Below are 23947 nucleotides of genomic sequence, written 5' to 3' on the forward strand. Positions count from 1 at the left end.
ATTCAAGCTGCTTTCTTTATAAAGAAGTAAACTACTCTTTAGGAACAACTATTTCTCAAGCATACATTGCTGCATAATAATGCTTGACACTCAGAAATGCATTTTGGGTTGTGTATCAGTTGTTGCTAATGGGCAGCAGCAGCGGCAGTAACAGGAGGTCAGAGGTGTGTCAGGCTGCAACAACATGATCAAAATCATCTGCAGCACTGTCTTCTGCCAAAAATCCTCGATCTTAAATATCCCGAGGCCCAGGATAAAAACATGTCCCTCCTCTTCGTCCTCCTCCTCCTCCTCTGTAAGTAGGCGTGATGGAGGAGGTGAGTGAGCTTCAGCAGCACAATGAAGGCCAACATCGATGTCCACATTGCAGGCTTTGTCCTGCCAATTTTTGAGCTCTTAAATCAAGTCCCACCCCAACAGTCTGTTACACGTGGAAAGAAAATTAAAGTCTTCAAGCATTTTTTTTAATTGAACAAATTTCCTTGTGATTTAAAGCGCCCCTCCCCCATCTGTAGCCCAGTCATAAAGACCTGGGTTCTGGCATCTCACTTACACACCAGCTAATTATAGTCCACTGTAATTACAAATGTGTCATTTCTCATTAGGCCCTAACAGCAGACATGCAAATGAAACACTCTATTTGAGAGGGCTTTTTTATCTTTTCCTCCACTCTTTTATATCTCCCAGTTTGACACAGAGTAAAAAACAGCTTAAAGGTAATCACGGCTCTGTTTTAATAAAGCCTACATCTCTATCATTATTATTTCATTGTCTTGATTTGCATATATGTTAATTAGGCCCTTTGGGCACAAGTAGAAAGCTTGCTGTTTAGGCTTTGATTTTGGTATTGTTCCATCTATTGTGCTGCGTCTTTTGCACTATGGTTTTCTGCATCACTTGCTTTATGTGTCAGACTCCTTTCTGTTATCACCTGCACTGACGGGCACAGCGCAGATCTCTACCAGGAGTGTGACGCCTAAATGCAGAAAAAGTGGGTCTTCATAACAGCAAAATTATCTGCATTTATTTAGTTTTCTGTGACATTTCTAATCAGCGATTTGCTCTGACACAATTGGAGAGTCAGCGGTTGAGGGGTAAAGGCTAATTTCTGCTTTCTACATTAAATCAAGAAAGCCTAAACACTGTGCCAGCTGTGCTCATCTGGCTGTGCTCCCTGGTTCACATCAATAGTGACCAGCTTGGTTAGTGTGAGCACTGCACCACTGCTATTGGAGTGTCCTGAGGCTCTGATCTATATATCATAGAGGTCTCTGTGTCTCCATTGCATAACATACAGAAATGAAAACAAATGCCTCTTTCATTTTTTCTTTTCATTTCTCTTTCTCTTTATTTCGGCCTTTATCCCATTTCCCTCTCTCTCTGCTCAGTCGCATGCATCCTCATGAACACGGACAAATCTGTGCACAATTTACGCTCACAGCAAAAACCAGCTGACACCCGAGGATCAATGAGTGTTTTACAGAAACCTATGATCAGATTATGGCTTATCACTACCGGCTCTAATATTAGTCACTGCTCAGAACACAGCCTCATGTCCCTCTGCTTCGGTCAGAACTCCACACCGTTGTTTTCCTCATGTCAGATTCTTCATGAGTCTTGACTGACAGAGAGATGAATGGGATGGAATGATGAGCGTTTGTTGCAGGGGGGCATATTATCATCTCCACATGTTCAAACACAGCATTTGTGATTTAGCCCGTTTTGGCCACTTGAGGGCATCTTGGTTGTCTTGAGAAAAAGGAGAGCTTTGTTCTTTTGTGAAGGGCTTCAGTTCAGCCCAGTGCTGTGACAGATGGTTGTCTAAACGCAGTGGAACATTAAAATCTAAATATAGTGGTTACACTCAGGACAATGCACCAACTTTACAGACTGTTAGTCTCCCAGAAAGACTAAACCACGTTTAACTCAGTGGATCTTTTCACATGGTGTTACCGGTTTGCATTAGAGCTGATTTGGTTCTATTTTATGGAACTGTTTCTTGTCAGTGTTGCAGTCATATCAAGACTTGGGACCTTGGACTAAGAAAAGATGAAACTTTATAGGATAAAGCTGCATATTCTCTGTGCAGAGCAGTTTCCTTTCTCTTGATCATAACTGTAATCCTACAACAGTGCTCTACTGAGCTCTGCGCTGCTCTCTAGTGGCTAAAAAGTGGAAGAGCAATGCAAAACAGTAAAGCAGTTTAATCACTACAGCAGAATTGGAATCACCTCAACAGCAACTGTATTCATGGAATCAATTTAAAAGTACATCAGACAAGATAACAGAAAACTAAAGATGCATGTGCTGCTGGCATGGGTTATACAAGAAAGTATGTAGCAACGCATGAAAACAGAACCTTATACACTTCTTATGCTTGACAGTTTGGTGTTAATATGCAGCTCTCCTCTTGACAACCCAACTATATAGAAATATGTGTCATAATTATAAGTTAGCATCTGTTTAAGAGCCACGTAGATATGATAATTCATACCATTAACAGCGAGAGGCTCCACATTGGTCCTTGTTAATGTAGTGATCTTGTGGAGCTACAGTATTTTGAAGTGTTGCTTTATTAATACCTGTCATTATGTCACTAGATTTCAGTGAGTTACAATTGCAGGCTGGCAAGTGCAAATTTACTGAGAGCATTAAGTGAACAGCACACATTCACGCTCGTTTTGCCATCGAGCCAGCTGGTCCCCTCACTGTTCTTTCTCTCCTGGAAAACCAGAGAAATAAAAACATTTATTTGTAAGAGAAGTGGAGGGAATTCTTGATGCACAGAGAAAGTGCAAATGTGAGAATAGTCTGAGAGTCTGTGGAAGAAGTGTCATATTTGTGAATTTGTTTTTTATTTGCAGTGCCATACTGAAGTTTTCAGCACTTCAGTTCAGATTCTTTTCCAGCCCACCACACCGTCACGTAGGTGTCCGATCTGTAGTAGTTTTATTCTGCAGCAGTGATCTCAGCATCAAGGAGTCAGTCTGGGATCACATGAAGAGACTGAAGAAAACGGAGGCAACAGAAATCCATAGAGGAACTGCAGAAAGTTCTTAAACATGCTCCGAACGTTTCCCACCAACTGAAAGTTAAAAAAAGTGGAGAACTGGAGGTATTTTGAAAACAATAAATCGCAATTTGATTTCGGGATTCCTCTGTGTGATTCATTTTCTGTGTTATTTAATGGATAAAAACTAATCGTGGCATTGTTTTTGCTTGTGTGTAGTGTCTGATATATTTGAATGTTACTATATATGAAATAGTAGCTATTTTTGTCTCTGCCATTGTTTGGTTTAGTTTATATTCATGTGTGAAGTGTCACATTTGGTATATAGCCATTTGCAAGGTACAAGAGAACTGCATTGTCTTAGATGAAAGTAACGTCTGCTCACCGTAGTTTGTATAAATCTATATGTCCCTGCTTGTTTGTGTTTTGTGTATACAGCCACTGTGGCAAATCATTTCCTATTTAGGACCGTTACATCATCTGCACATGTCTGTTTGTCTACAGCTGCACAGTACCCCACAAACACATTTTTTTTCTCGGTTTGTTGTACACACGTGGACAAAATTGTTGGTACCCCTCAGTTAAAGAAGGAAAAACCCACAATTCTCACTGAAATCACTTGAAACTCACAAAAGTAACAATAAATAAAAATTTATTGAAAATTAAATAATCAAAAACAGCCATCACTTTTGAATTGTTGATTAACATAATTATTAAAAAAAACAAACTAATGAAATAGGGCTGGACAAAAATGATGGTACCCATAACTTAATATTTTGTTGCACAACCTTTTGAGGCAATCACTGCAATTAAACGATTTCTGTATTTGTCAATGAGCGTTCTGCAGCTGTCAACAGGTATTTTGGCCCACTCCTCATGAGCAAACAGCTCCAGTTGTCTCAGGTTTGATGGGTGTCTTCTCCAAATGGCATGTTTCAGCTCCTTCCACATATGTTCAATGGGATTCAGATCTGGGCTCATAGAAGGCCACTTTAGAATAGTCCAACGCTTTTCTCTCAGCCATTCTTGGGTGTTTTTGGCTGTGTGTTTTGGATCGTTGTCCTGTTGGAAGACCCATGACCTGCGACTGAGACCAAGCTTTCTGACACTTGGCAGCACATTTCTCTCCAGAATGCCTTGATAGTCTTCAGATTTCATCGTACCTTGCACACTTTCAAGACACCCTGTGCCAGATGCAGCAAAGCAGCCCCAAAACATTACTGAGCCTCCTCCATGTTTCCCCGTAGGGACAGTGTTCTTTTCTTCGTATGCTTGGTTTTTGAGTCTATGAACATAGAGTTGATGTGCCTTACCAAAAAGCTCCAGTTTGGTCTCATCTGTCCAAAGGACATTCTCCCAGAAGCTTTGTGGCTTGTCAACATGCATTTTTGCAAATTCCAGTCTCGCTTTTTTATGAGTTTTTTTCAGCAGTGGTGTCCTCCTTGGTCGTCTCCCATGAAGTCCACTTTGGCTCAAACAACGATGAATGGTGCGACCTGACACTGATGTACCTTGGCCTTGGAGTTCACCTTTAATTTCTTTGGAGGTTGCTCTGGGCTCTTTGGATACAATTCCAACGATCCGTCTCTTCAATTTGTCGTCAATTTTCCTCTTGCGGCCACGTCCAGGGAGGTTGGCTACTGTCCCGTGGGTCTTGAACTTCTGAATAATATGAGCCACTGTTGTCACAGGAACTTCAAGCTGTTTAGAGATGGTCTTATAGCCTTTACCTTTAAGATGTTTGTCTATAATTTTTTTTCGGATGTCCTGGGACAATTCTCTCCTTCGCTTTCTGTTGTCCATGTTCAGTGTGGTACACACCTTTTCACCAAACAGCAGGGTGACTACTTGTCTCCCTTTAAATAGGCAGACTGACTGATTATGAGTTTGGAAACACCTGTGATGTCAATTAAATGACACACCTGAGTTAATCATGTCACTCTGGTCAAATAGTTTTCAATCTTTTATAGAGGTACCATCATTTTTGTCCAGGCCTGTTTCATTAGTTTGTTTTTTTAAATGATTATGTTAATCAACAATTCAAAAGTGATGGCTGTTTTTGATTATTTAATTTTCAATACATTTTTATTTATTGTTACTTTTGTGAGTTTCAAGTGATTTCAGTGAGAATTGTGGGTTTTTCCTTCTTTAACTGAGGGGTACCAACAATTTTGTCCACGTGTGTACATTAAAGTATCATCTTCCAGCTGGAGCAATTTCTGATTGGTTTGTTCACAGTTACTGCTTGCCAAACTGACAAAAAGATGATATTTTCTCATTTTATGTATGAATCTCTAGCGGATGTTTTCAGATGTTTGCATTCAAACATGTAGATGTGTTTGCACTTATTGTGTAGTTAATAGAAGAAATGAGACTGAGGCAGGGACAGACGCCATCTACAGTAAAATGTGACATGAAATATAGACTAAATATGTTTGAAGCTGTCCATCCACCTGTTAGTTATACCCACTTATCTTTATGGTCACTGGGGGAAAAGCAGGACACACTTTGAACATGTTGCCCATCAATCTGATACAGAGATTTTGCGTGTTTGATTTGGATAAAGCTGACTTTGATTAATTAACTTAATTGCATATGTTAGTTTTCACATCAGCAATCAGACTGTGTGCCTTTGTTAAGAGTGAGCACATCTTCTAACAGGTGAGGGATGTGATATATTCAGCGCTGTGGTAACATTTGATCTGTGACAGCGTTAATGGGTGTGTGAGTGTCGTAATGTCTGCTGGTTAATGACTGCTGTCATACGAGGGTATTAACCTCGTCACTTCAGACTAATCACTGCACTCCTCGTCCCCTTGTCACTTCCATTAGCTCCCAGTCAAACACTTGTGCACACGCACATTACTTCTGTAGTGATGGGGTATCATCTGTTTTTTTTCCTTTCCTTCCTGTATTCTCAGAGCCACGAGGGTCACATCAGCCAAAGTGCAGCCCCGACTAATGACGATTAGCGCCATAATTTTGGTAATTACAGACATCATTAGTCTTTCATTGTGTCTTGGGGGAAAACTTTATTGGTGCTCTCAATCAGAGGTGGCTGAGGTCTCATTCTCACGGTATCTCATTGGAGATCTATGGTGCATATCATATGAGCACACCTTAATAGACCTCTAGGAGGGAAACATTAAAACAAGAGCGACGTCAAACACACATACTGGAGAGGATATTTCATGGAGGTGTAATTTTTATAGTTACAACTGAGATTCTTTCATTAACAAGAGGGCATTTGTCATGTTGTCATAAAAGGCGTCACATGCCAGCATGGTTCTGCATTTTTTTTCCACTTCATAAATGTGTGGCTTCGTTAAGCAGTCGATCGTTTCTTTCCTGTAATGTGAAAGGTGTTGGTTCTGCTGGTATTGATAAAAGCTTTGCAGCTTAAGTTGCATCATTTAGTCTCTATACATGAATTGCACAGTTCAGTGGTGTTACTGTAGTACCAGAAAATAATTCATATTAATGCACAGCTCTTCATTCTGTACATCGACGTGTGGGTAATCATTCTGTGCCTGAAAAACATCATCAAGCAAACACTCACCCAAACAGACTCAGGAGATGAAATATTCCAGCATCACAAACAAGAATGTTTGAAATGTTGGGAAATATGATTTTCATGCTGATAAGAAGATCCCACTTTGAGGTCTACGAGGTAAACATGTCAGCAGTTGGTGAGCTAAGCTTTGCATAAAAACATGATGTTTGAGGGAAGTGAAGTGTGAACAGTCACTCTTTCTAAAGGTAACACAACAACTTTCCAGCAACTCTGAAACTTAAAAATTGTTAAATTATATCTGATTTGCATAATCTACGTAAAAAGAAATGCATGAAAGCAACAATCTGTCATTTAAACTGACATTAAGTGCCAAACAACCAGTAGATACTCCTGGGGCCTGTTTCATGAAGCAGGTTCATTGAAAACTCTGAGTTTCTTAACCCTGAAATGAGGGAAACTCAGAGTTTTCTATCTCAGAGTAGATCAACTCAGAGTTGTAGAAGAAACTCAGAGTTTCTTGAACCTGCTTCGTGAAACAGGCCCCTGGAGATTACTGGCCCGAGCAAGACGTAGTCCAGCACAAAACAACCCAAATATGCACCATGCAGACAAAAATCAGCCTGGACTGTGTAATTTTAAAGTGTTTATTTATGGTCTTCATTTGTAACATGTTTTGGTCGTTTTGGGGCTAGAGTTCAGGTTTAGGGCTAAAGTTTCATTCAGGGCCATGGCCAAACATGTTAAGGTGTTAGAAATGTGCATACAGACAAACTGTGCTTAATTCCACAGAGTGAGGTTAAAGAATTGGAAAATTGTCCTCTGGAAAACTCAGATAAATGTCTGAAACATCCATCCATCTTTTCTAGATGAATCTGAATCTCATGTGGCCTGTCAGTAGCCGGCTTCCTCTTTCATGCTATTTGATTTTGGTTTGTTCTTCAAAGAAAACCTGCTGGCGTTTGTATGTGTAGCGTGTTTGAGTGTGCTATTTCGACAGTCGTGTGTTCAAGTTGTCAGTAGTTGTAATGCTATCAGAGGTAGTTCTTGATTGTGATGGACTTTGTCTTTGTACACCTGCATTCCCCTCAGGTATCATCTGTGGACTGCAGGTTGACAAGGCGCCAGCCAGCTTACAGAAAATAAAAACACCTGACCACACCTGAGGGTCAGCGGGTCAGTTTGTGTCTGAAGAAAAGTTCAAAAATAACTTTGCTTAACTGGCATATTGTTTTATGAATTTCCTCCTTTTGTGAGTAGATACTGTGCAGCGTATTCACAAACTGATGTTGCAGACACAACAGGATTCCTTTTTTGCATTCGCAGCAGCGTTGCTGACCTGATTTTCTCCATATCTCATCTTTGGAATTCACAAACAGAGATTGACCTGACCTGGCGTCACCCTCATTACCATTCTATTAAGCCTCCTAGGGCTTGAAACACACCCGGGTCCTTCACCTGCATTGGGAAATTATTCATATTGCACACCTTCACACTTTATGCATTTCCAAGTGGGCACGTGCACTGACTTTGCTTACCAACACACCCGACACGTTAACTCACCAAGAAGCAAACAATAACATATACACACACACACACACACACACACACACACACACACACACACACACACACACACACACACACACACACACACACACACACACACACACACACACACACACACACACACACACACACACCGGTACGTGCACGCTCGGTGTCAGCCTTCAGCTCCGGAAGCAGGCCTCGCCAGAGGGGTTTGGACTAATTGATATTCTCCCACACTGCCCAGGGCTTCTCCAAGGAACCTCACTCTGCAGTGCTGCTGACAAAGCACATTCCATCACTGCTGCAGACTTAAAATAGGATCAAAGGATGGAGCAGAATGTGTGTGTGTGAGGCGAAGAAGGACAGAGTGGATATGTGTGACCAGTATGTGGACTCCCCAGTGGATTGTGACAGTTTTGATTCAGCATGTCGGACTTTTGATCCCCTTACTTTCCTATTTGCATCCCTCTCTTTATATTCGTCTCCTCACTCACATTAGAGTCCTTAAATACCCTTGTTTTCCTTCACCTCTTATTATGCGCCACATAACTGGGTTGTTTGTGATTTGCGCTATTATTCAGTAGTTAACTCATCATTGCTTGTGAGGGGCCGCTGGGATTTGTGTAAACACTGCCACTTGTTCTCCTTTGTCTCGCTGTATTCATCGTTGGATGTGGAAAAGTTGAACTACTTGACAGCAAAACCACATACAGAACGTTTTTTTTTTTTTAAAACAAGCAACCTCTCATTTCAAAGTTAGTTTCTAAGACGACCTAATTAGGTAGCTCTGTTAGCCTTATCACCACAATTAAATCAAAATATTATTATTAGACTCCCAATGTAACATCATACCCAGTGATTCCTCCTCATCTGGCTTCCCTGCTCTCATTTATTCACAGACTGGAGTTAATTTTGCTTCATTGTGCATTGAATTCAGCAGCGTAAGCGTTAACTACATCTTTTTTTTTTTCTTTTAGTAGGCCATTGGTAAGTGGAACTAACAGTTTGAAGCCATTGTGTTTCATTAATGTCTCCGTCGGAGGCCTCCACACCTCAGGCCGACTCTAATCTCGTCCCCGGGGGAAGGGCAGCACTCCATCACGCTCACAACAGAGAAACATATTGTAATGTGGCTATACATATTCTCCGGTGGCATATTTAGTGTACCTCGCGGCCATTGTGTGATGTACATTCAAATGACTTTATGACACTCTGTGGGAGATGATGAACCAGCTATTTAAAGGTCTGTGAGCGCAGACTTAATGTGAGGGCTGTTCCACTCGCTCGGAACTAAATCTCTGGAAGGTTATTGTCTCACCTTTTTGAATATATCATTCATTCACAGTGCAGCAAAGCATCACTTAGAGGTTGTTCATTCCAGGAAAATCATTCATTTATGTGTTCATCTGGGTTTTATCGGATGTCTACTAGAAATAGTCAAAGGAAACAGTCTGATATGGGACATGGAGTCACATGTTATTATAAGGCAGCCATCCATACTTCCCATCTCTCCAACTTGTAATGTACTATGTGCTTAGTGACCCTAATTAATGTTAGCATGTACTACCAAAAATAAATTACAATTTCCTGTACAGCAGATTTCTTATTGTTTTTTTAAATGTACTCCATAAATACATTTCCTTGACTGTAATGAATCTCAATAAAAGGTGTTGACATGTCTCCAAAAAAACTGATATCGATATTAACGCTCCCCAGAGTTTGAAACCCTGAACCTTTTCTCATCTCCTGGCCTCACCATGCAGCCTTCAAAATTTACCTTTCAAGACAACTAAACTGCATTCTCAGCTATGTTTTGAGTTTTTTTTTTTTTTTTTTTTTTTTGCTGTTTTTCTTTTCAGTCAACCAATCCTACATTAGATGGAACAAGAGCCAATGGAGAAGCTTCCAACTTTTTGTGAAAATGTTGCACTTTAACCCAAACTGTGATGTTTTCCTAAACTTCACCGAGCAGTAAGCAAATAACAAGTTGAAATAAAAGCAAGCAGTGGCTGAAAAGGAAATGTAAGTGTAAGAATAATGGCTACACATGGTAAATGCACCCCTAACTCAATTTTTGTGACCAAAGCTCTCCATATTCCCTCTCCTCTTATGAGCTCTTGATGTGCACTCGTCTATCTTGTTTCTCTGATTAGCTCCGACTATTAGACTCATCAAAACAAATGGGACTAATACACAAGCACTGTAGGACACTGACAGTCCATAAGCGGGCTCTCTGAGCTTTTATTGCTCCAGTAGATGGACTCGTGATATTCAGTGATTAAGCAGCTGAAGCATGGGGAAGGGAAGAGAAAGACAAGGGAGAAAGGAAAATGACATAAATCCCAGCTAAACAAAATCATTACTCATCTCAAATTAAATTAACTCTCCGTCTATGATAATGCAATGTAATGTGTTTCCGGCAAGTTAAGCTTCTTTTATTTCTGCGGGCCTGAGAAGTGCTGAGTCCCGCTGCCTGTTTTTTCCTATCAGGATAGGTGATAAAAGAACAAGGCCCCCCGAAGCAAAGTAACAGCAATAATCAAATGGGTTGTTTACCCCAGTTCTGCTGGGTGACATTTGGTTTCCCTCGGCAGCAGGACATCTAACTAAGATAATTTAATTTCCTCTGAGGAGATTGGATTTAAATGTTCTGACCTGATGAGGCTGTTTCTGTCTTCATTGCTGCTTCTGCTTCACTGAATCTCCATGTTTTCCGTACTGCTCATATTTGCATCCTGTTGTGCTCGCTGATATTCAACAATGTACCGATGAAAGAGCTGCAGATGTTGGTTTACCTTTACATCTGTCTTCTTAGTGACTTGTCAGTTTCTTTCATCCTAAGGCTACGTGAAGCCCGATTGCATTTGCAACTAGCCTCAGACAAAGTGTCTGAATGTGTTAATCTAACTGGCTTCCTCTGTGACCCAACTTAAAGAATGAATGAAGTGTTAAAGGCGATAGTGAACAAATTAATTTGAACAGCTCGAGGCAGACTGTCAGTTCACCGTAACCATGTTAGACCCCCAGAAGTGGCAGTATAAATGGGGCATTAGAAGTCAGAAAGGAAAAGGTCTTTGTTTGGAGGGCTTTGGAATGGGACTGCCATGGACTCTCATACTTTCACATGCAGGAGGAAAAAAAATGTAGGTACGTGCGCCCTTGTTTGCTTCATGCATGAATATTTATAACAGGGTTTTGGCATGCTTTTCCACACCCTGTGCTGTGTTGACTTTGATAGGGGAGCATTCTCCTGGATTGTTCTTCCAGTGTGTTCTGTGATAAGGCTTGTGCATGTCTCTGCTCTGACTAGAGAACCATCCATGCCTTTAACCTCATGCTGTGTGGCTGGAAAGGTAAAAGCTGCAATGCGAGGTCACTCGTCTGGGCCAGAATCCATTCTAAACAGGTGCTTTAAATCTTTACTACTGCACCACATTTGTAGAATAGTATTGAGGCCCTCCTGTGGTAATCTATGCCTCTGTTGAAAATGTGATTTTGCTTTTCATCTTTGCTTTAAATATTCATTTTGGGAACATATTTCCAAACGGAGTCTTCTCTCCCTTAAACTGCAAGATTATATTCTAAGTAGTGCTTTTTGAAATTTGCAGAAAATGTGAGAAATCTGCAGGATAACATTCCACAATTTACAGTTTACTCTGAGCTCCGACTTGACTAGTACACTCAATCAATGCAAGTGTCCCAGAGGACTGAAGAAAATCAATTATCCATGTGCGCAAAATAGAAACCCTCTCCAATTTAGAACCATGATGGTGACAGTGCTGCTCTGCGGGCTGCTGGGGACTATTGTTGAGCTGACAGTGTCCGCTGCTGGTTGGAGCGTTAACTGCACGTCTCTTATGGCACCGCTGAGCGGGAGGCTTCTGGATCATAAACTTTGCATCTATCCACGGGCATTTGCAGGAGTCTGTGGGGGTGGGATGTGGAGGGGAACACGCGCCTGAGCTTTGCTGCTCATATCCAAGCACTGTTTTATATCAGGTTGGTTGCAAATACTAATGGATGGGCTGTCTATAAGGCACTCTGTGTGCATTTAAACGCAGTAGGCGTGTGGTTCTGCAACCACCGTGCAGGAACAACGTTATATTTCACTGTCCGGCACTTGCAAATGACTTTAGTGTTTGTTTACCACTCTATTTTCGTCCATCAGAGCAGCGGGATATCAACAGGTGCGTATGTGTCAGAATGCAGAGAATGAACGCACACCAGAGCAATGTGATCCAACACTCCAGTCCCCCCATGAGCCCAAATGTTTAATTACAGCCACAAACAGCAGATGGCTCTCTTGAGTTTTAATTTCCTCGCCTGTGATTGAGACTTAGATGATATTCAACCTCCAATCTAGAGAAGAATCAATTTTTTCCCACTCACATTGCCTTTCTATGTTATTATTATTATTATTATTATTATTATTATGTGGAAGATTTCGCATTTAAATTGAGGTGGGTGGAGTTAAGTGTACCTCAGTTGCTTGTGGTTTTACCTGAGACATCCTGCAGTCTAAAGGTAGATGTTTAAGGGGAACAATAAGTGGAAGAAGACAACGTTTTCCCTTCTGTAGTTTTGCCGTGCTGAAATGAGAAACGCTGTCCGTGGTGCTGAAGAGAGCAAATGGAGCGCGCAGGGCTGAGCAGCTCTAATTAAAACAACGTAAATGTGTTTCTTTAGCACATAGAATGAGACACAACTGGTGCTTTTGTGTCTCATGCGATGAAGCAAAAAAAAAAAAAAACTTGCAACAATCTCTTATGATTTTGCATGATTTAAAGGATGCAGATTTGACTATAATAGTGTGCAAACCCAGCTCAGGTTCAACTTCTCTGTGTAATTTTAAAGTGAATGTAAATCTTCAAATCTAAATAGCAGCAGACAGACCGGCTGTTCACCCCCCCCCCCCCCCCCCCACCACCACCACCTTCAAGCAGGGGCTTGGTGATGGAGAGGAGAGGGCGTGTGTGGTGGGGGAGGAGAGCATCCTCTTCACTCAGGCGTGCACTAACGAGTGGTTAGGACTTGTTGATAGGGAAGCTTTGTTGATCTGAGGGGCATACAGACCGAAACCAGTAACCACCACCACCTCCAGTTTCCTTTTGAGCGTGGGAAAATAAATTGCTCCGTTTGTCGGCTGTGTTACTTCCTCCCCCCAGCCTTGCCATTACGCACTGATCGCCATACATGCTGTGCAGGAAAACGCGCGCTGGGATCAGAAAATTGCGCGCCGATCACCGGGGGGGTTTAAGTTTGTGTATTTGTATGCAGCTTATCACACAATGCAGACGTCATCTCCACAGATCAGCTTTGGTTACACGTTGTTTTTTTCTCTCTCTCTCTTTCTCTCCCTGGCTGCTCCTATCGCGCCCCTATGTTGTGATCTGGAATACAGTGAAGGGAAATGTGTTTTAGAGCTGCCAGTTGGAATGTAACTTAGATCATCCTGCTGCATCAGATAATCCTCTACCGTTGCGTATTTCTGTGCGTCTCCGAACGTGTGGCTCCAGATCGCGGGGGTCCCTGTCACCGTCTCGCAAACTTGGGAGTTCAGCTCCAGCCCCGGCTGCTGCGCCTTCAGTCGGGTTGGGATCTTCGTAGGAGGCGCCAGTGTTTGTTTAATTGCTGGGGACGCACACATGCACAGGCGTCTTTCCCCTCAACGCAGCCGAAACGGCGACTTCTAACAGCCTCGTCTGGCAGGAGGAGGAAAAACGGAGGGCTGAAAGGAGGGAAAAGAGTGGGTGAATTTGCTGCGAGGACGCTGCAGCCGGCTGTTGGACATTTAAGGGAGGCGATGCTGCCGAACCTTTCACAGACAATGAGCCAACACATCACTGTGCAGGTATGAATAATGCTCCGAAATCTGCGTGAGTTTGGCATCCAGACTGTGGTCACTGATGTGTGGAATTACGCATGAACTGATCTCATTTTTCCACCATGTCCAATAATTTTTCGAGTGCTGATGACAGCTGGTTTAACATCGCTATTATCATGTAGTGTTTGGACTAAAAACAGAGGAAGCCGGCTACTAGCAATCTAAAATTTGACATTTGACATCGCGGAACGGACCACTTAGCCGCCACCATGGGACTGTGACCCGGGCTGCGAGCTCCGAGAGGCGGCTGTTTGTGTAGTCTGTGCTCCGTGTGCAGACTGGACCTGAGCAGTTGTGACATTTTGAGCCATGGCTGCTGCTATCGCGAGTGGACTGATCAGACAGAAGAGACAGGCACGGGAGCAGCATTTGGACCGACCCTCCACCAACCGACGGAGAAAGAGCCCCAACAAGAACAAGGGGCTCTGCAATGGGAACCTGGTCGACATCTTCTCTAAAGTGCGCATCTTCGGCCTCAGGAAGCGGAGACTACGGAGACAAGGTCTGGGAACTTAAGTGTGCAAAGTGCCTGTTTTGTGGGCAGACAGCGTTTTGCATTCAGTATAAACATGTGCATACATCAAACCACTGGTTGATAGCAATAATTAGGCCTGTAAGTGTCATAATTGCATTGGCAGATGTGATGTGAAAGCGCAAATATATGTTATCATTTCTTATTTATTGCACAAGTTTGCCTTTTTGAAACCTTAAAAAGTTAAAAATGAGGCAAAGACAGCGTTTCTTTCTGCATATTTGCCATCTGCTTGAAAGAAAAAAAAAGAACAGAGCCTCTGATTTATATGCAATCCCAGGTAGCTGTCAGGCTCCTGACGAGTTGTACCAAATGGTTTAGACAGGTTTACCAAGCTGTCACCTCGGGGATTCTGAAAAGGGCCTGATCGTTATGAAGCACATCTAAAATTCGCTGAACTGCTTAGTACATAAGCACATCACAAGAGCCAGAAATGAAACTCATTTCCATATACAAGCAAAAAAAAGGTCAATATCTCCCACGGAATGGAGGTTATGCCTTTCAAACACAATCTTTTTCCTGCATAATTTCACACATTCTAGGGGTCACTGGCCTCTTATTGCTCCAACTGATATTCCCTCCAATTATGAAAATGTCATGTTTTTTCCTTCTCTTTTTTTGGCTGTAATGTGGTAACCTGGGATTGTTAAAGAGCACTGTCAACAATTAATTCACTGCCAGAGTCATTGCCAACAGTGAGCATAATTTTTTTCATGCAAAAAGGAATTAGGCTAATTCATTTAGGGAAAGAAATTGCTGCAATTATTTCTCCCTTGTTAGTGAATGATGGAAGGTGGTTGCATGTTCCTCTCTGAATCTTCAGGTACCAAACCTGTTGCACCACATGTCCTGTAGCCCCAGCTGATGAAATGCTCCTCAGAATTGATCATTTTTGTGGCAACACATTATTGAAAAAATGCACATTGAAGTTTCATCTTGGCCACAAAGAGAGCCATTTTGATTGCTCTCACATGCTGTCTGTTTTCAGGTTGGAATTAAACAACAGTATGAAATGTCTCCTTCACTAACTCTTAGTGATTACATGGATTATAAAATGGCTTTGATATAATAGCCCATCGAGGGCACATCTGGACGTGGATCAGGGTGCATCAGAACTGAAGGATATAATCGGTTATCCTCCAGGCTGCTCTTTTCTCCTTCTGCCAACATGTGTGTGTGAGTGTGTGTGGCCGTGTCTGTGTGTCCGTCCTAATATTTGTGTGTTTAATTGCCTGTCCTCCTGTGTCACCTCTGAATTGGCTCGTGGCGTATGTGTCTGTATTGGAAATTGTCAGTAGTGACCAGAAGCACCCCTCCTCCCTCCAAACAGATCACAGATGTGGCTAGATGACGCTTTGAGAGGAGAGTTAAGAGTAAAAAAAAACAAAAAAAACATACAAGGCTTTGTAAGCTGGCATTGTTGTTTTGCTGTGGTGTGTATGTTAAGTCTTTGAGTCACAGATGTCAGGTCAAACTGCACTCCCAACCCCTTGAAATGACTTGACAGCATCACACCTGGAACGGCCATTTTCTAGAGCAGTTCGGGGGCCTCTTGAATCTCCAGAAGAGTGATGACAATCTACAGGAGCAGTGGCAGCACAAACACTGTTGAACTGTGTCAGAAGGCTTCAAAAAGCATGACCCTGCTGCTGCTGCCTGCAGAATCAAAGTGCAATTTAGGGGCAAATGTTTTACCCTAAGTGGGTGCTTTGTCCTCATTTTTGAAGCCCTAATCAGAGCAAACACTCTGTTTTCGCTTGCTGTAATTTTGTACTATTTGTGATTAAAGGCCTAATGGGAATATACTTCATTAATTTCACTCTCACATGAGAATTAGGAAAATCTCCACCAAGCAATATCGACTTTGCCGTTTGAAGGGAGCTGCCTCGAAAATCCTCCTTTTTGCACCCCATATATCTCTCCTTTTCCTTCTCTTCCCTTCTTCCCTCTTCTTTGCCATATTATCACAAGACCACACAGCCTAAGAAAACTAATGGCTTGTTTGGCGTGCTGAATTTAATACGAGACCCTGAAAGACCACCTTTTTTTTTTTTTTGATGCAATGTGAATGAAGACCCAGCAATCACACGTGTTGTGATAACACAGACTTCCACAGTTGTCTTCATTTCCCAGGTGAGAAAAACACGACGCTTCGCTGTGACAGCTGAGCCTGCAGAGAGCAGAGCGGCTTTCTGAGCGTCCAGACTGTGATTATATATTGAAGACACATTCAGAATCCCATTGAGATGTGTCGAGATCAGGGAGTGGAGGTGTCTTAAAAAAGGAGACGAGTATTCCCTTTGCATTTGTGTGTATCGATCTCATTAGGGAGACACTAGATTTTCTATTCTTATGAGCTGCATTGATTGGCACTGACTTGCATTGTAGTTTTGAGGGAGTTTGTTCAAATTCAAGGCAAACTGTAAGTCATCTATCAACAGCCTGAGTCTTTCATTCCCATTTTATTCATTTTTGAGATTTTACTATAATTAAGATAAAAAAAATAAACAAGTACCCAAAAACGTAGAAAAAATGGGTCTACTGTTGTGTTACAATACACAGATGTGGTTTCCTGCATCCTTAAAGGCCAGAAACACTTTTGGGTTTTAACCTGTCATATCAGCTTTAATTTGAAATCATCCGTGCATTCTGATAGCAGCTGCACAGCCAGATATCACCCAGATTTTTAAGGGATTAAATGCGAGTTGCAAATACAATTACACTCAAAGCCAGTAAGCGAGCCGGGGGCTTGCCCATAATCTCACTGCTGTGGCTCTAATTATCTCGCTTAGATTAGATTCATAAATCATTAGATCATGTAACATTGATCAGACCATCAGATTAGCTTACATGATCTAGAAACCCATCTGAGTGAGATGAATGGTTTTCCTGCACCTCGGCTGTTTATTCGAGAGTATGACAGGACGCAGCAGTGCGTCATCAGTCAGCTTTCAGAGCTGTCTGTATCCGATGAGTTATTGGTGAGATGTCAGAGATGCTGTTGATATAAGAGAAATTGGAGAAAGGGTTGACAGCGTTGAAGCCTCTCTTTGCTTGATCTGTTTTTGTGTGACAACAGAAGTAACAAAGAGGGGTTTTTCCTTTTTTTTGCAGGTTGGAAAAGCCCTTCTTCTATTCCAGAAACATCCAAAGTGGGTCAGGCAGGGCAGGGCTGTCTACAAGCGCTGCTGCAGCTGTGCTCGTGTGTGTGTGTGTGTCCTTATACTTCATGCTCTGCTTGCTGAGATGAACGTGTGTCTGCACACAAACACAACAGAACAGAAGACGGAAAGGGAATGAGGTCACTTTAAAGAAAAATTAATACAACCTTTGGGTGACAGTTCAATTTCTATGTAGAGGACAGAACAACACAATTTGAAGTCTTCTGGTTCCGATGCGTGTTGTTTTCCAAGGAAACCCCCTGCTGCTGCCAAACCAGCACTCCGTTTCCCTAGAAACAAAGAAGTAGCATGTAGAAACATACAGTGCTTCTGTTGTAAAGAAAAAACAAAAACAAAAAACACAATCCTAGTGCAGCTGGGAAAGTCCAAGCAGAGTCCAGGCCGGATACTCCATCTGTGATAAACAGCATTTGGGGCTGTTATACAAGGAGAATATTCAGAAAGACAGACAAGAAGAACGTAACAAAGAGAAAACAGAGTAACAAAAGAAAAGACCTCGACTTAGGGAATACCACAGAGACGCTTTCAAAACAGCTTCAGATTTTAAAGAGTGTATGCACCATATCAAACTTGTCTGAAAATGCTGTGTCATTCTGAAACCAGTGAACTTTCGCTTTATAGTTTTGCTCTCTATCCTCCAGTTATCTTCCATTCATTCTTAGTCTTAAACTGCACCTGCTGGCTCAATATTTTATGAACATGAACAAAAATAAGGCTCTATAGTGCAAAACACGAGTGATAATAGTTGATTTTTGGTTTCTCAGAGAATAAATTACATCTATTGAGCATGAGTAAGTTTGACCTTCAACCTGTGTTGCATCAGTGGCTTATCAGCTTTATTCCAATTACAAAATGTGAAACTGTCAGTCATAAATAATGCACTGAGTATTTGAAGACATGATTGAATCCCAGACATATTCACCCAGACACTCCTCAGAATAGGATTCAACTAGACTTATCTCTTACATTTTCTTTCTTTTCAGCCTTGTTTTGATAAATTACTTAAAAATTCTGCAGATTTTCGGCTCGCCCCGAAAGCTGCTGCTGCTCAGAAGTGCTGAAGATCGAAGCTGGAGGGGAAATCTGTGTGTGTGAGAGATACGCTGGCTGGCTCGCCTCAGGGAACGCAGCCAGCATCACATGATTTATAGCATGATGGAGGAGCCAAGTTCACATCGTGCACATATATGCTGGCGCACAAATACACCGAGCGTCCGCGTAGCCAGCCGCCAGTTATGCAGTTTTAATTATTACCAATTGCTCCCCGCTGATCCGTCCTCGGAATCAATCTCACTCCCCCGCAAAGTTTAAATGCTGGTCAGAGTCATTAATCGATCACAGGTTTGCCAGCTTTGTGTGGCCGCACAAAAGTATTTGCTCAGGGGAGTTGTGCACTCATTAAAAATCCATGCGAAAATGTGTGTACAACTCCAGTGTTTTCTGGTCCACGAAGGATTGAGGCCGTTCTGAGTGCAAATGGAGGCCCAGCCCGATTCTGGTGGGGTGTTTCCAGCAAAGTGCACTGAGAGTGTATGTGACTGCTGCTCACTGATCCCCTGCATGTGAACTCAACAATCCCCCTTTGGTACCGCAGTAGATTACACCGATGTGGTCTTAAGGTTAGACTACATGGTGTCTGGTGATCCTGAGTTTGAAACCGTAATTACTTCATGAATTTTGTGAAATCCTGCTGTTCTTTGCAGTGGCAAAATGCAAAGACATTTGTCAGGCTTGACACAATTAAGGCAAAAGTGCATTTGGATTTTTGTTTTCTAATCGGTCTTCCGCTGACTTTAGAACCACCTCTTTGATACATCATAGATTAAACCTCTGATATATGAGGTGCTGGAGCAGTTAGTAGATTCATCAGGTAGTCTATCACAAGAAGAATAAGAAAAGAAACTGTTACACAGATTGAGCACAAGCAGTTTTTCTCCACAGATATTCCACTGTGCTCCCACATGATGCACAGTAGGCTTATTAAAATGTATTTGCTTCAGTCCTCTGTTCTTTTACTTTCAAATTGTTATTTTATTTTTTTTCGTTTTTTTTTTTGTCTAAGCCCACAGAATGTCAACTGGACTGCTAAAAATGATTAATTTCCAGTTGTTTGAGTCATTTGTTAAGCAAAGTTTCCAAGTAGTTTTTGGTTTTAGCTTCTCTTATGTGGGATTTTCTTCCTTTTTTTTGTTTGATTTTATAACGATGGAAATGGAATAATTACGATTTGAATTGTTGAACAGGTGTCACACTGGGCTCAGCAAACTTGTGAAGGATGTTTTTAAAATTATGTTTTCAGACAATTTGCAGACCAGCTGTAGATATTAAAGAAAAAAATAGATGAAAAGTAAATTAGGATTTAAGAACATCATGGATGACGTGATAAAAAAAAAGTTGAATTTGAGATGTTCTTTGTCAACATTTCGACATTTTATCTCATCATTTTTGAGTCCTCACGAGATTATGCATTTTACTTGCAGAAATAGGCTTCTGTGCTATTAGAGCACTGGTTTTAGGATGATAAAGATGTGTCTGCTGTGTCTTAAGTTCATCACTATTTAAGGGAGAAAGGATGATGTCTGCACAGTGACCTGTGTCTGGCTGAATGGCTGCAACACTTTAGACTGGGGTTGGTATTATTGTGAAGCAGAGGGATACTGTCACCGTCCTGTCAGGCTGCATCGCGCCGAGCAGAGGCTCTCTGACAGTCAGATTCTGCTTTAGCCACCTTTTTTATTGTTCTGGCGAGGCAACAAAGCAGCACAGTTGAATGCCTTAGCGGTATTGCTCGGATGCACCGGCGGAGAAGCATTTTCTCTCCCCTTTCAGGCAGCAGGGAGAGGTCTCGGAGCTACCTAATGCCATCACCCGACAGAACCATTTCAGAGGAGAATGCCCTGAGCTGCACACCAACAGAAAAAAAAACGCCAGACTCTGCCCTCAGCAAGACCTCCTGAGTTCTCCTCTGTGGCCGTGCTCTCTCCCTCTCTTTTTCTTTCTGTGTCTCTTTCACATGTCCCCTCACCCACACATTCTCACACACACACACACACACACACACACACACACACACACACACACACACACACACACACACACACACACACACACACACACACACACACACACACACACACACGCTGTACCTTGCGAGGAGCAGGGTTTAGGTTCAGGTGAAGTTGATTGTTCACCTCCCCAGGGCTTTCTTAGAATGAAATCTGGTGTGGCTGTCTCTACGATAATGTTGATGCTATATGACCCCAGACACACACACACACACACACACACACACACACACACACACACACACACACACACACACACACACACACACACACACACACACACACACACACACACACAGATGAAGAAATAGTGTCGCACGGCTCGAGCCCAAGCAATATTTTTCCAGGAGACATCACCGACATGCACCCACATGCTGCTTTATTAAAATGTGTCCTTTTCACTTTCTCTCTCCTTTTACTTTTTACATTTTCCCTTCTCTTTGTGTTATTACAAACTGCCACCTAAATCTACAACACGGCACGTCGAATTGCACCGACTCTGGGGCGGTTTAATCACAGCGGTGATTTATTTACGGTGGATATTTGGCTAATTCCCCTGTTGGGTCAGCTGGAAGGGACGGAACGCAGACACTGTCACATCCTACACACCGAGGACCCAGAGAGGGTGCTGTTGGGTTCATTATGGGAGTCAGGCAACCACAGATTAATTCTGCTGCCTATAATTGGATGGCCTCTCTCTGAGCAAGATGGGGCTTATGTGCCCAGAAAGTTGGCTCTGGGATTTGCCTATAAAAGAACACAGGAGTCACAATAGTTCTGTGTTTCATGGTGTTTTGCAGTTAAGACCCTCAGAAAACAGCATGGTGCTCTACAGTATCCTGAGCTTTATTTAAGGAAATAGTTAATCTCTTTAAGGTCATTTGGTTTGCTGCAGCAGTCCTAATTGTTCTCCCTGTTCTTTCTCCTCTTCTCTCCTGCAGATCCCCAGCTCAAGGGTATAGTGACCAGGTTATATTGCAGGCAGGGATACTACTTGCAAATGAACCCCGATGGCTCTCTTGATGGGACCAAGGATGACAGCAGTAATTCCTGTGAGTACCTCGACAGTATCTGTTGGATTTCTACATCAAATATTTGATAGGTGTCTTGAAAAAAAATGACAGTGAGCTGTAACTCAGCAATTTTAAACTTTTATTATGTAAAACCTTAACTGTAGCTTTCTAGATTTATTCTTGTGGTGCAAAAAACTGAACTATTTAGCCTCAGGTCAAGACGTCTCCTCATTTTTTAGCCTCCGGAGCAAAAGTGTCTGTGCAACTAAGAGATCACACAGATTTGTCCTCTTCTTTGAGAGGGAAAGTGGACCAGGAAACAGTAGGCCTAACAGGGAGAAACAAGGTATTATTAGCTTGTTCTGGCACTGCTCCTCGAACGCTCCGGGCTAGGTGGTTAATTTGATTCCAATGCTTGGTGCTAACGCTAGCCTGACACTACAGATTGTGTCACTTACCCCTGTCAGCATGAGGAGATGTGGCACATGTCACATCTGATAGGCTGAAGAGGTATATTGGAACAGTAAGTATTATAGATGGTGTGTAGAGGGGATCTATCATGTCAAAATAAGTCCAAGATCAAACACAGGTATTAGACTTTTACGCTTTTGAAACTGACCAAAAGCCACCGAACCTGAATGGTGCCACTTTTAGCTCTTTCAGGCTCCAAACCTGCCAATACCGATTACTTCCAGGGTCTGCAGAGGTCATTATGTGCCTCCCATACACACATGCTGAATGTCACAGCCAGACCAGTCCTGTTGTTTCTCACCAGTACAAACAGCAACCATTACCTGCTTGACCCAAGGAGTCTGCTACAACAACAAAGGTGCTATTAAATCTGCCACGCACCAGCGGTGGCCCCAATTACAGCTGCTTTTCAGGCACTTCTGGGTAGCCAAGGCTTTGCTAGCTTAGTCACATCTGCCAGGCGTGCTGCAATTTATCTTCACAGATCACCTAATTGCACAATTGTATTATGTGTTCTTTGTGGATAAATTACTGATGGCTTGTATTTGGATGATAAACTGCACTGTAGCATTCTTGTCCCCCTTGTTTAGTTAATGTTGGTTCTGTTGGGTGATTATTTTTTATGTATGTTTGTGTTTGCCTGTTTAAATGTGTTTTACAGCTTTGTTCAACCTTATTCCTGTGGGCCTCAGAGTTGTCGCCATTCAGTCCGTGAAGACAGGGTTATACATCGCAATGAACGGCGAGGGCCATCTGTACACATCAGTAAGAACGCTATGCTATTCTATTCTACAGTAAAAAAGTATATTTTTGTTCTGCTGTGGATCAAAAACCTTTAAATCCTGCACAACACAAAATCCTAAACCCCTGTTCCAAAAATGTCTGTATCTGTGCTGCATGTTTGTACATATATTTCCTCTGTGTAAAGAAAACAGGTCAGATGTAGATGTCGATGTGTATAAAATCATCAATTTTCACATCAAGCGAGACGCTATTTCCAATAAGGCTGTGATCGTGCCGCAAATATTTACCACATTGGCAACAGGATAATTGCATTGCAGTGAAGGTTAGGGATCCCATTAAGCAGAATTTCATGCATACAGATTTCTATTCATCAGGTTAAATGCCCTCGGAGTTTTCATTTTATATGAAAACAAATTTATATCAGATGACATAATTCTGGAGGAGCAGATATTTAGCTCTGTCACGCGGGACTCTGCTGTCGTGCTATTACAAAGTATATTAAAAGGTCTTCATCTTTTTCCTCGGTGAGTCTATCAAACTAAATTATGCTGTTACAGAGAATGTTGCTATTATGTGACGTGTATGCTTAGCATAACGTAAACTGCACCTAGGTTTTCTGCATTCAGAGCCAGTGTACTAGGACATCTGAGGAGCAGCCATTCGTTTTCACTACATAGTCACCTACCGTTATTGACTATCTCTCTGCAAAATAAACTAGGCGTCGGCAAGCTGGACAGCCAAGGGAGTGACGAGACCTCACCCGGCACAGTTAGCGCCTCTAGCCTCACTCCTGCACTCTGTCCTCTCCCAGTCATTCAAATCAATCAGCACCAAGAACGCTGGGAGTAGAGCGCCTCTCTGAGACAGGAGGATCCATCAGATTCACTGTCTCTCCTTCCCTCTGCTGTCCTCATGTTGCTAATCCTCCGAGTGCACACCAGGAATTGCCCTCTTATTCTTCATTAATTACCTCAGAGATCTGGA

The 23947-nt window shown here is 42.2% G+C and overlaps 1 protein-coding gene across 2 annotated transcripts in view; it reads left to right on the forward strand.

Moving 5' to 3' along the window:
* Positions 1–23947, forward strand: part of fgf14 (fibroblast growth factor 14) — a 115224-nt gene that overhangs the window by 59855 nt on the left and 31422 nt on the right. The window contains exons 1-3 of one of the 2 annotated variants that reach the window (XM_022203243.2): positions 13114–14458; positions 21677–21787; positions 22881–22984. In XM_022203243.2, the coding sequence (XP_022058935.1) occupies positions 14266–14458; positions 21677–21787; positions 22881–22984 (408 nt within the window). In that variant the 5' untranslated portion in view covers positions 13114–14265. Of the gene's footprint in view, positions 1–13113; positions 14459–21676; positions 21788–22880; positions 22985–23947 lie in introns of those variants that run through there. The other variant, XM_022203242.2, reaches the window with a different exon arrangement.

The sequence above is a fragment of the Acanthochromis polyacanthus genome, chromosome 14 (genome assembly GCF_021347895.1).
Source record: "Acanthochromis polyacanthus isolate Apoly-LR-REF ecotype Palm Island chromosome 14, KAUST_Apoly_ChrSc, whole genome shotgun sequence".
Taxonomy (NCBI): domain Eukaryota; kingdom Metazoa; phylum Chordata; class Actinopteri; family Pomacentridae; genus Acanthochromis; species Acanthochromis polyacanthus.